The following is a 14,046-nucleotide window of genomic DNA, read 5'->3' as shown; positions in this document are numbered from 1 at the left end:
GCTCTCAATTTATTTTTTAGTGCTGCGAAGGCTTAGAAACATGAACATCTACACGTTTGTGAATAACTCTCCCACAGCGAGGCACCTCCGCCGGGCATCACAGAAAATCAAAGCCCTGAAACAGTAAACTATAACACTTGGGGAGGACGCTCTTCAGCAGGTGAAATCGACACAAATAGAAGGACACGACAAGATAATAGCCAAGAAATAACAGCAGAACAAGGTGCACCACTGCCTCCTCAGATAGAAACTTCTGTGCAAAGCTTGCAAATCCTGTGCGAAGCTTCCACTCCATAGAAACTGGGCCTCCATGGATTGAGCCCGCCCCTCCCCCCAATTGCCTGCGACTAACATATCTAAAGCAACTAAATAACGTATACAACTCTTTGATCAATGCAAGTTTCAGAATATTGAAGAGCGGACAAAGTGTAAAACTAAGATCTTGTGTTTGAAGTACATGAGACTCCAGTTAGAGATGGATTGAAAAGAACTGAATATTATTCTGTTTTCCCAAAGTTAATTTACTGCAGAAAGTAGAAATGGCCCCAGCTCACTTGCTTCGCATTTGATGAGATCCTTCTTTTTGGTTAAAATGGTGCATGTTCGATGAGATTTTGCTCCTCCTTGTTTTCTCATCTCTGTATGAGGAAACAAGTAAAGATTAAGGCTCCGTTTGATTGGATGTAAAATATTTTTGCTAAAAACATTTTACATGTTTTCCGATGTTTGGTTGTTGAAAATTCCGGAAAATGATTTTTTTGGAAAAATCTTTCACAACTTTCGGCGTAAAACGATTTACCGCCAAAAGCTCCATAAGTTATTTTACCCGATCGTCTCTACTGCTGGACTAGTTGTGCCCCTGTGAAGAATTCTATTCCACTAATGCGTGGCCACGTAAACACATTTGCAAAAGCTTTGCAGTGGAGGATTCTCTCTCTCTCCCCCCAAAATGAAGATTGATCTCCCTCCATCCATGTGCACCAAGCCAGGGCAGAAATGTTCATCTATCTACTTGCCTTTCCTCCAAGTACCCAATGCTATAGTAGGACAAGTGGACGAGTTATTGATTTGTGAAAATAAATTTTGACTTCAACTAAACACCAGAAAACAATTGTAAATTTTCTTTTTTCATGTAAAATGTTTTACATGGAAAATATTTTCAATTGTAAAACATTTTACATCCAACCAAACGGAGCCTAAGATTGAGACAACAAAATCACGATACATATAGGTCACGCAAGTACATAAATGACACCGGCTTTTTTGTGAAACCTCTAATGGAAATCAAGCCAAGTATGATCGTCCTGAACTCCTAGCTTACATCAATTAGTAGAAATTTTCTTCAAACATCAGAAACATCAACGGATTTCAATCAGAGTTAGACATTGTACAACAACAAGCGCACAAACACACAAGCACGTATCCTTTAACCGCAGTTCTACGTGCACAGATCAAAAAATGAACATAGGTGGACCCCACATTTTTTGTGAGACGTGCGCTTGGCCTGTGACCACAGCTTTTTATTTTTTCTGAATCGAAAACCGGGCACAACCAACATAATCAGGTCGCACAATGCTGCCACGTTACATGCAGGAGTCTAATAGCCGAAGGAACCCTTGATACCATCCACGCTCTCCCCAAGTGATAGCCTGCAAAACAGGAGAGAAACAAATTGAACCTTGTTATTAACTTCAAAGGAATTCACTAGGAAAAAGCAAAATAAGAAAAATAAAAATTTAGTAATTGTTAATCAAGCAAACTATAATCTTCATGTCTCCAGGTAGAGGAGTTTCTGTTGTTCCAATATGTGCTCTGGAATAACCCTTCTCTGTCATGCCCAAGTGCCTGGCAGCTCAGTTTACAAGTAGTGACAGAAGCATCAGTAGCAAATCAATTTTTGGCATAAATAGGGTTGTAAAAACCAACCAACCTACAGGAGTTCAGCTCGTTTCAGATCAACTCACTGTGTAAACATAAATAAGAGTTCTACCGAGTATATAAAAAAAAAACTTATACTCATTTTTCAAGCTCATTAAATTCGAATCCGAACTTGCACAACCCACTGGTCAGCTCGACTCGGCTCATTCACATACCTATACAGCTGACATACACAATTACATATAGCCATGATGCTGAATGTTACGCTGCTTATGCATCAATTTGAAACAGTTCCTAATGTTAACTAGTTTAATAAAAATAGCTGTAACGTTCAAACGAAAAAAGGACTACAAAAACATTAGACTAGCATCTTAAACTGAGCACATGCTTCAGACACCAAGGTGAAGAACTCTTGAATTCCTCTTTAACCAAACTCAGAAATTACACGAACGAAAATGCTATGTTTCTATATAATTCTAGACAAACTAAAAATCTAGTATTGGCTTCACCTTCTCGGTTCCTATATTGATGCAGACAATATAGGAATAAGGTTATTTTTTGATATGGACAGACATGGAACACGGGATTTCTTAAAAAATGGAAACATGGCAAAAATATTTTTTTACCAATGGAAACATAGTTATATGTATAAGCAAGAAGCATCAATATATAAACAACCATCATATATACATCATATTGGACTGCTGCACATGTTTCCCTTCCCTTTCTCCCCCTTCTCTCTCCATCTCCCTGTGGATTCAAGGCCCCTTGATGTTCAAGGGATGATAAGATACTAGGAAAATGTTAACTCAAATTTGCTCAATTACTTAGTTTAAACATGACATTTAATGATATTCGCTACAACAATATTTGCAATTGACACGAACTACCCCGTCCCCCACTTCGTGCAACTAAGGACTGACTTACCCTTTATAGACTCATCGAAGAACATATTTCTGAATGACCAACTGGACAAAATTTCTGGAGTAACCATTGACCTCTATTGCACAATCTAAATTTCTTCTAAAGCGTTTTCAGGCTTTTTTGCAAAGCTTGGAGGAACTAAAAGAAAAGAAAAGGTATGAAAGAAAAGTAAAGAGAAAAAAGAAAGGTTAGTGACATCCTTCCTCCTGAGTGGATAACTTGGGAGAGAGAACTAAGAGAAACGAATGTTTTATGCATTCCTCCTGCGTTGGAAAAATATATAGAAGATACTGTAAGAAACAAGTTTCATTTTGTGAGTAAGAGCAGCAAAAGAATACATAAAGAAAAGCACCATCAATCCTAACATTACGCAGCTCATTAAGTCAACCAAGGCAATTACGTCACAATTTAGCACTACGCAAGTAGCAATCCAAGACATTATCACTAGGAGCTTCCCCACAATAACAATGATGCCATCCATCTTGTGTATGGCTGATCGATAAACATACAGACCGACGAAATGATAACAACAACTGAAGCAAACTTGCAGTCAAAACTTGTAAGAATACAAAGAGTTATATGGAACAAAATCATAGTTCCAGTGCTGCTTTGCGACATTAAAAAATGTGCAGTGGAATACAAAGAAAAATACTAGCATTGTATCTTTTACAAGAGATGCTACTTACTTGTGCATACAGTATTTGTACTCTTGGCTCCTGGAAACATCTTTCTCTCCTTCTTCCAACTGATAAGAGAACACATACATTTACATTATGCGTACGAAAGATTACACAAGCAATAAATTAATGGGAATCTAACTGCAATTAGATAGCGTTCAACAGCGTTCAACCATTCTCTCTCTTACCGGATCCCCCTCATAAACCAGCTCATAACAAGCAGGTGAAAGACACCGTAAAGCACAATTCTCCTTGGCTATCATTGAAGACTTGCATTGCCCACCCCACAATCCACTGTTTACAATCAAATTGGCAGGCCAAGAATATAAGAATCAGACAGAGCCATCTCCTACACATTTGCTTCTCATCTCAATTGAAACACTAAATCAGCAATACCAACCAAAACCAATCTCAAACATTGTTTGCTTGGAGAAGGTTAAGGTAAAAACTAAAGAAAATGGTAGGACCGATTCATCTTCTTTACAGTTCATAGTGCCAAGTTCAATGTCACTCAAAATAGAAAAGAAAAAAACGAAATACCTTTCGACATCTGCATAGCACTGGTTTTTCTTTTCTCTGATCTCGGTGTCCTGTGTGCACGGAGAAGATTCAGGGTTGATACATGCATATCCACAGATATATGAGGGAGAGACGTGGAATCGGGGCGTTTTGGAAAACTTACCAAAATTGGGCGCGCGGATTTTGCGAGGGTTTGATTAGGAGCCATGGACAAGAAAATCATTGCCCCAATAGCGAAGGCGATGGATACCGAATTTAAATTAGGTTTTGATGTAATAGCCATTAGATCTTCGACAGGAGCAGCTTTAGCAGCAAGGAGTAGATAACATCATCAACAGCCCAACTTAGGCTGTGTTCCACGACCCAAATAAGAACTTATTTTTTTGTTGAATAAGAAGGTTTGTTTCCCAAAAAAAAAGAAGGAGGTGCTTATTTTTCAGAATTTATATAGGAACCAATGGGTGCCGGAGAGGGAAATCGTATCAGCGGCCGCGCCGGGTCATCTCCGGCCACCGGACGGCCAATCCGAGCCGTCCAAAAATTCTATAAAAAAAAACCGAAGGGGCTATCGCGGGAATCAACGGCATCCGAGGTGTGTAGGGTGCATGATCCGAGCACCCCTTTTCCGTGTACATATGATCATCACATATACACGGAAAATGGGTGCTCGGATCAAGCACCCTACACACCTTGGATGCAGTTGATTCCCGCGATAGCCCCCTCGGTTTTTTTTTTTTGAATTTTTGGACGGCTCGGATCGGCCGTCCAGTGGCCGGAGACGGCCCGGCGCGGCCGCCGGTACGATTTCCCTCCGCCGGCGCCCATTATCATAGCAACAGTCTTATTTTTTGTATAAGGCAACTTCAAGCTAAAAAATCATGTGTTTACGCAAATAATTTTCCTATCACTATGGATCTTGTTTGATAGATCTCATTGAGATCTTTAATACGGTGCAAAAAAAATTGAATTTTTTTTTTCATTTACATAATTTTTGAGTTTGAAAATGTGAAAGGAACTTTTTATTTGGGTTTTGTGGAATGATCCTTCTTATTTTTTAAGGAGAAGTGGCAAAATAAGTACTTATTTTTTAAGAAGGTTTCCGGAACGGGGCCTTAGAGCCCTATTCAGGAATTTGATCTTCAAATTTACTACTTTTGGGTCTTACAAATGGAGATTCTATTTTCATTTTCGAGACCAAATCTCTAAAAATTATCGTGATCCTTTCAAGATTCTCTTATAAAATATAAAAATAAAAAATAAATTATAAAATCTCTCCTTAATATGTTACATCCATTCTCTATTTTTGTATTTTAAAGCTTGATTGATTGGATATGCTCTTACAAACCCTGCTCATCCATGGCCATGGCTGTTACAAACTCTTCTTCTTTCAGTGCCGAGTGGGTAACCCGTGCAGCCTGCATAGCGCATCCGAAGCGTTCATTATGTTTTTAGATGGCTCGGATTTGGAGAAATAAAAATGAAAGAAAAAGTGTTAGGGTGTGAAAAGACACAGAGAGTTTTAATATGAGCTATCTACAAATATATTGAACGATCCGAATGTACCGAACGAACAAGTATAACATGGGATATAACCAACCAGCATCGAAAAATTTCTCCAATTTCAGGGGCCCTCTGGCTGCAATTCGATTTGGGCGAAAAAGTGGCAGAGCTTAATTGTTGTGTTTTTCGAAAATGGACTCTTTAGTTTCCCAATTTACAAGTCTGGTACTGAAGTTTTTGGGCGTTGCTTTGATTGGATTGCTTGTTGAGTTTTTATTTTATCTTTGGGTGGTCCTTTTTTTTTCTCACCTATATATATATATATATATATATATATATATATATATATATATATAATAATAAAAGAACATTGAAAGGGTTTGGACATTTTCAATTTGGACCAATTTGCCCCTTGATTTTGCCCTATTTACCTATCTAACCTAATAATATAATATAATATAATGATTAATATTAATATCTAAACATTAATTAAACCATCCACACCCGCGCCGCCTCCGCGGGTCCCATCGGAGTGCCGCCGGACACCGCCTCGAGATTTCGGAACCACCACAGCAATGTACGGACACCGTGCAACACTTACCCGAGCTTAGAATCGCGTTTGAGGTCGTTTTTCGAAAACCCGAAACCATAATAAATTATTGCGTAGATAAGAAGTTATGGTGGATTGTGGTATTGAAATTCATGTGCACGTGAAAAATTATGAGATTAATAAATTTATCGGAATAATCGTAGTTTATGTAGTAATTATATACTAATTAAATACGTAAGGATTTGGATTTAAAATGTAAATGAGGAGATATTTTCATTTATTGTATTTTGTTTTTAAAAAAAATAAAGTTAAGTAAATACTAAATTTAGTAATATGCACTTTCGAATAAAAATTAGTTTGGAAAATCTATGAATAATAATATGGTAGTTAAAGATAATATTTTAAATAGAAAATTAGTGGAAATATTTTATATAAATTCAGATTTCGGAAAAAACACCACAGCAATGTACGGACACCGTGCAACACTTACCCGAGCTTAGAATCGCGTTTGAGGTAGTTTTCCGGAAACCCGAAACCTTAATAAATTATTGCGTAGATAAGAAGTTATGGCGGATTGTGGTATTGAAATTCATGTGTAGGTGTAAAATTATGCGATTAATAAATTTATCAGAACAATCGTAGTTTATGTAGTAATTATATAATAATTAAATACGTAAGGATTTAGCTTTAAAATGTAAATGAGGAGATATTTTCTTTTAGCAAAAAAAAAAATGGTTACTACTTATAAGCTAATCTCAAAATATATTATCGGCCATATTAGTCTCATATCACCTCATTATAAAGATCTAATATTAAACATTTATTGTATTTTGTTTTTAAAAAAGATAAAGTTAAGTAAATACTAAATTTAGTAATATGCATTTTTGAATAAAAATTAGTTTGAAAAATGTATGAATAATAATATGGTAGTTAAAGATAATATTTTAAATAGAAAATTAGTGGAAATGCTTTATATAAATTCTAAATGTGAGAAGTAGACTTAATTTTAAGTGTAGTAATTAATTGTTTGACAAAATATTTATTTTTGTGATAATAAAGAAATAGAATAAATGGTTTTGAGAATACTGTATAAGTTGATATTATCAGTTTGGTAAAAGAAAAAGGAAAAACATTATCTTAAGACAATGATTTTATTCAAACCGCCGTATGCTTATTTTGGCTTATTCGTCAATTAATATTTAATAAATGAGAATATTATTATGTCAGATATTGTATTTGTGACTTTTGTATGCTGTTGATTGTTACTTGGATTATTGTAATTTGAATTACTACGTAAACGTAGAAATTGGACAATAGGTACCCTGGGGTATTCGTGGCCAAATTGAAACTGAATAGACGTTAATAAATCAATTGTCACAAAAGTGATAAGTGATTGGAGATTGTGCGCTGTGTCATGGTTGAAAATTATTGGGAGAAAAAGATTCTCGATGGAGGAGAATCGTAGAAACTATTAAATACAAGATAAATTCATTAAAGGCTACATGTGACTATTGAGATTATTGGAGTATAATTTTGTGTTATTTCATTAAAATTGCAAATTGTGGTATATAAAGCACTTCCACGGACACGAAATCTTCGTGCTTGCACGACGGAAAAAACCTAGTACTAGTATATATATACTACGTAAGACTACTACATTTTGGGGCTGGCTTATTGATATTTTTGGTCTCTAAAGTATTATTTGCGTGCCGTTTTGGTCCTCAATATATTAATTGCATAGATTTCGTCCCCAACGTTTGCAATTTGTAGGCCTTGTTCTGTTAAAGTTCTTATCTTTTACTCCTACTACTTATTTCCTGTATTACGAGTTATGTCATTCTTTCATAATACATCATGTTTAATTCAAATAATAAGAACTACTTATTTTAGTTAATGGAACACACCTAGTTTAAAAGGTTCCCAAGACTGAGCCGTCAGCCTCTTTTCGTTAAATTGATTGGATAAATTACAAATATCACTCTTAAGGTTTATATCTGCATAACAGTTAAACCCCTACTTAATTTCTACAAGGTTTAATATAATTTTTTTTTTGTTTTTGTTTGATTTCTGTCTTTTTTCTTTGGATTATCTCCACGAAAGGAATCCAAAATTAAAAAATTATTATTCAAACTATTTTTTCAATAAATTACAAATAGTACCCAACAAAACCACATCCAGTTTTTTTTCTTTAAATATTACTGACCTATAAGCACTAATGGCAAAGACCTCCATAATACCCATCAATTCATCGTCACACAATCACATAAAAGCATCCTATTCAACACCACACAAGGCACCAACCACCAATATCTTTCTCAAGTACAACACTATAAATCCTTCTCAAGTACAACACTATAAACCCGCACCCCCATGACCCTAATAAATCTCTCTCTCTCTCTCTCTCTCTCTCTCTCTCTCCTCTTCTTTAAACTCAACTAGCACATGAAAAATGTCTACAAATTTAAAAATATAAATAATTTATAACAAAGCCCCAAATTGCTAATACTATGGGTACCGATGAGAAGAATCTAAAAAGTAAGAAAATTATTCACATTTATTTGTTTTGCGTCAATTTTTGATTTGTCTCGATGAAAAGTAAGAAAATTATTAATCAAACTTTTTTTTTTGAATAACAAAAATTTTGGTCATAGTTTTTTTTTTTTTTTTTGGATTAATGGTTTATTCTTAGTGAACTTTTTAGAAATTCTGATCATAATATTTTACTTTTTAGATTTTTTCGTCGAGATGTACAAATAATCCATAAAAAAATGGATTCAAAACTAACTAATGCGAAAAAAATTGAATAAGAACAAAAAATCAATCCAGCTTTTTATTTGGCCCATCTTGCCCTAACACATGTATGTTTATTATTTTGATCTGCATATGTATGGTTATTTATTTATAAATCTTTTTATGTATCTTTGTATACACCACAGGAAAAATAAGGTACAAGACCATTTTATAACATATACATGTATATATATATATATATATATGCATAAATATAGACTAATACAGAGAGTGGGGTGGACAATGTCGGTGAACGGGGGAGACAAACGTGGAGGGTTACGTGGTCAATGAGGTGGTGAGTTGAATGGATGTCTATGGTGAGTTGAAGTGGTAGCAGCGGTGGATGATGACAGTGGGTGATTACAAATGTGAGTTGCTTATCGGTGGTGGATGATAATAGACAAAAATTTTGAAATATTTTTGTAATCCATTAGAAAATAGCTTGAATAATAATTTTTTAATTTTTGGATTCAACCAATAATCTAAGAAAAGTTTAGGCAAAAACTACTCCCTTCGTTCCTAAATAAGTGTCCGGCGCACAAAACTAGGCCTTAAAAAAGAAGCATTTGTTTCATTAAAAAAATCAATTTTTTTCCACGAATCAATAGATAGCAATGAGTTCTATTAGATTGTGAAAAAATATTAAATTTTTTAAAAAAAATATGCATGTTTTGTAAAGCTTAGTTTTGTGAGCTGGACACTTATTTAGGGATGGAGGGAGTAACATATATGAAAAATATTTGAATAAACCATGTAGAAATTGGGTGGGAGCCTAATTGTTATGCAAATATAAACTTTAAGTGTGATATTTGTAATTTATTCAATCAACTTAACGGAGAGAGGTGACGACGTGAATCTCAGGAACCTTGTAAACTCAAATTGTAAACGTTGGGAACGAAATTTGTGCAATTGATATGTTGGAGACCAAAACGGCACACGAGGAATACTTGTGTTCGAAAATGTCAAAAAGCTTTTTGGGTCCTAAAAATTTGCCTTTTTTTGGGATCTAAAGCCATGGCACCTTAGGTTTTAGCCCAACACTGCCTTTGTTTATTGGGGTTCTTCTCAGCTGGTCCTACTTGAGTGGATTGTGCCCTACTAGGTACCTACGCATAATTTTTTTCCCACCAAGTCCTGTCCCATGCGCGGCTCTTTCATTCTCTCTCTCGATCTCCTCTCTCTTCCCCTCACATGCACATATGCTCTCTCTCTCTCTCTCTCTCATTTTTATTTTAAAGCTTAAAGTCTTATAATGTTTAAAATTCCCTCCCTCCCTCCCTCTCTCATTTTTATTTTAAAGCTAGCTTAAAGTCTTATAATGTTTATAATTTTTTTTTGGTAAATATTCATTTTTTATTTATAAAAGTTAGATTTTTGAAATCTACTCATAGAGATCTAACTAATGAGACCAATATTAAACAAAATATTGAAGTAATGAACAAAATATTGAAGTACTGTTCAACTTTTTGTTGGATTTCCCTTTCACTCTCCCCGTTTTTTAATAAAAAATTTTCATATCAAAACAATGAGACCAATATTAAATATATAAAATTATGAAAAAGTAAGATTTTTATTTTTCAATGTTTATTTTATTTTTTAAAAATTTATAATTAATGGTCTAAATTCAAAATTAATTGTGTTAATTTTTGTCTAAATTCAAATTAATCTCATTGAGCAGGCTTCAAAAATATAAGTTTTATTAAAAATGAATATTTTAAAAAAATTATAAGCCCTATAAGATTTTGAATAAAAAAAAAAAGTTGGAGAGAGAGAGAGAGAGAGAGAGAGAGAGAGATTGGTATGCGCATGGGGTGGAGAGACTGGGAGAAGAGAGGGACACAGAAGAGAATTGAAAAAACACTGAAGATAGGTTCGCTACATTGTTTCACTACATGATGCGCAACATTTTGTATAGGGCCTACTCCGGATCCCACAAAAATTTAAAAAAATACTCATGAATTCTAAGATATTATTTTATGGAGCCCTGTAAAAAATCAACTCCAACGAAAATCCATAAGTATTATTTTTCGATCCGTATGGGCAAAACTGCTCAACTGCGTAGTTTCGCCACTATGAATTCATAAATAATACTTACCGATATTTGTTGGAGCAGATTTTTTACAAGGTGACAATATTTTTAAATTTACGGGTATTTTTTTGAATTTTTGTGAGACTCAAAGTGAGCATCTCTCTTGAAAAAAATATTGGGCGCGTGTGAGATGTTTTTTGGTATCCTTTTGCATGGGACCTAGTGGGCTATTGACTGATTTGAAAAGGATCCCAAGGACCACGAAGTTGAAAATTGGGACCGGCCTAGCATTTTCTCTCATTTTTATTTCTCTCCTGGAGTTTTATTCGCAGTGTGATTAAAAGAGGAGGGAATGCAAACATAATCTATACCGAACAATGATTGGGGTATCTCATTTTCCATCAATTTAGTGCAGCAGAATCTTGCATAACAAAACTAAAAGTGAGAAAGGCTGAGAAAATTGGCTACTATGGCCCCGTTCAGTTTCCAAAAAAAGGCCAAGAAAATCAATTTTTTTGTAAGTTTCTGTGTGTTCAGTTACCAAAAAAGTTGTAAAACTCGTAGCTTCTGTTTTTCCATTGGAAAACACTTTCCTTCAAAATAGGTTTTGCCAAAATGAAATAATTATTGTTTTCCTGAAAGATTTTCTTGCCAAGAGAACACATACAGCAAAATAAATTTCATTTTCTTTTACTTTACCTTACTTCATTTTTTCTAGAAACCAATTTCCCACACATGTTCGCGACAACTGAACGGAGCCACAGAAACCCTACTATGTTCATGGCTATAATTTCTAGGTAATCGAAATTAGACATAATTAACAAGGCTTATAGTCTACTTAAAATTCCTCTGGTTATATTCCAAGATTTCAATTTTGCATGACATCTAAGATCTGAATGGCTAGTTTTTTTTTTTTTTTTTTCCCATTCTAGATCTTAATGGCTAACTTGATGGTAACAACACGTCATAAATCTTTGTTACGTACGAATATCGATCACTTCACGCGCGCGTTTGACCAAAAGCGATTACGCAACTTTAGTGCAGCATTATCTACTAACATGATGGAATTGATAAATTAACCACAAAAATCTTTGTTTTGTACGATCGCTAATTAGCCCATTTGACCTAAATCTATCGCAGAACTTTAGTGCAGCATTATGCCATTATCTACTGAACAACTTGATGCAAATGACAAAATATCACTTCACCCATTTGTCCTAACTCCAAATCAGATCTCTATTGTATGTAATTCAAGGGCATCATCATGTGTTAGCTAGGCTAGTTTCTAGGCCACTTTTGAAGCACTTCATAGGTGATTTCTGGTTTTCACATCCACAATCTTCGCTTTCTGGATTCGCGACTTCATTAAATATATTTTTCTTGATTTTTTAATGATCCTAATCGAAAAACATATTTGATGATGTTGTCTTTGACTTGGGAAAGAAAATCTTAATCTTAATCTGTCAATTATGATATGACTTATCCTAGTTTTGTTGCAAATTGTCAATAAATAATGATTACTGGGATGAATTTTCCTTGTGACTTTAGTTACCATAGTCTGCCATTGTTTTAGGCTTTTTGGCATAGTTCTCTGAACTGCCGATGCTTTAGGCTTTTGGCAAACTTAATTAATTGCCAAAATATTACACGAATCCGATTATTATGGCCATTTGGTGCAATAGAACATACAGTGTGAATTGATGATCATCAGAGTAGGAAGGAAAAAAAAAAAAAAACAGCAGGAAGAAAACTATGAAAGAGAAATACATTTTACAACTCTAATTGTGAATGAGTATATTTCCTTCCATTTAATCCAATAGGAACAGGTTTGGTCTATTACGTCGTCACGGATTCGTATAAAAATATATGCTGTATATAATTCTATCTCTTCATCTTTCGTGCCGACATATGATTATCAGTTTGAACAGATCTGTTTAATTGTCATCTTATCAGATCGTGTCATTTTCATTTTCAGGTTAAAATATTATTGACGTAACGCATTAACTTCGTGAATGATTCATTCTTGGGAAAAATCCCTACCCTAATAGAGAACAGTGCACATGAGGAAATAATGACGGCCACACCAATAAGCATCGTCTCCAGTGAGATTAACCATCTTGGAATTACAAGTTTTATCAAACAATTGTTGGTTTTCATGAGTGCCAAAACATCGATGTACAAATTGAAGACGTGGGGGAAAAAAAGAAGCACTAGTCTCAATGTCCTTCACCTTGGTTGAATAAAACAATCATTCATCATGAAACTCACCATAATAAATTAACCTCAACGATCTGGCCAAATGATTATGAAAAAGCAAACAACTAAAGGGTTTGTCCCTCAAGAGGTCGCAAGTTTAAATCTCATGAAAGTAAAACACTCCAAACTCTTAGGGGGCCACGAGAAGTTTGTTCGACCGTTAACTTCATAGTTTCAGAATTAGTCGAGATGTACACAATCTGGCCTGGACATCCGGTCATAAAAAAGATATGAAACTCACTATAATGAGGATACGCCATGGGTATATGAACCAAAGAAACTAACCAAAGAGTTTTTTGTGCACTAATTTAATCTCATGAACAGTACTGGAATTGAAAATTCTCCCCAACCATTTGCTTTCTCAATGAAATACTCCGTACTAAACGAGGATTCACATGAGAAAGGAAATCGTAACATACGAGTGGAAAATAGGATTTTCTAGTTTCCATTTGGATCTTGAAGTACTCACAAGCTTAATTAATTAATTTGCTAGCACAAACTGGCTAAGGAACTTAAGAGATTTTCTTGGTTTTAGCCAAAATTTTGGTACCTGCATGATTCACGAGCATTGACCACATACCAATGCCTCTTAGGGCGTGTTTGATTGCAGATTTCGTTTTGGAGGGATTCGTAATGAGATGGGATTAGAATTGGGATTAAGAATGAGGTGGGATTATTAATGAGGGGATGAATCATTCATTCATGTTTGTTTTGCACAGGATTATGATTGGGATTGAAATTGAGAATGAGGTGAGATTGTAAATAACATGTTTGTTTTGGCTAGGATTAGGATTGAGATTGGGATTGAGATTGGTTTTTAAACTAGTCTTGCTCAATTCCATGGGGATGGGATTAATAGTAACCCCCCCCCCCCATGGTATTGCTAATACCCCCATTTTGGGGGATTAACAATCCCATGGGAT

General features: G+C 34.8%; 1 protein-coding gene across 1 annotated transcript; it reads right to left on the bottom strand.

Moving 5' to 3' along the window:
• Nucleotides 1-1,202: 1,202 nt before the first annotated feature.
• On the bottom strand, nt 1,203-4,363 carry LOC131311380 (uncharacterized). The gene is made up of 5 exons (XM_058338817.1): nt 4,162-4,363; nt 4,020-4,069; nt 3,668-3,773; nt 3,489-3,547; nt 1,203-1,649 (listed from the first exon to the last, which is right to left on the bottom strand). The coding sequence occupies exons 1-5, from the start codon at nt 4,279-4,281 to the stop codon at nt 1,598-1,600; spliced, it is 387 nt and encodes a 128-aa protein (XP_058194800.1). The 5' UTR covers nt 4,282-4,363; the 3' UTR covers nt 1,203-1,597.
• Nucleotides 4,364-14,046: the final 9,683 nt, after the last annotated feature.

The sequence above is a fragment of the Rhododendron vialii genome, chromosome 12a (assembly GCF_030253575.1).
Source record: "Rhododendron vialii isolate Sample 1 chromosome 12a, ASM3025357v1".
Classification (NCBI taxonomy): Eukaryota; Viridiplantae; Streptophyta; class Magnoliopsida; order Ericales; family Ericaceae; genus Rhododendron; species Rhododendron vialii.
Note: the sequence above shows the minus strand (reverse complement) of the source record. Positions and strands in the feature narration are given on the sequence as shown.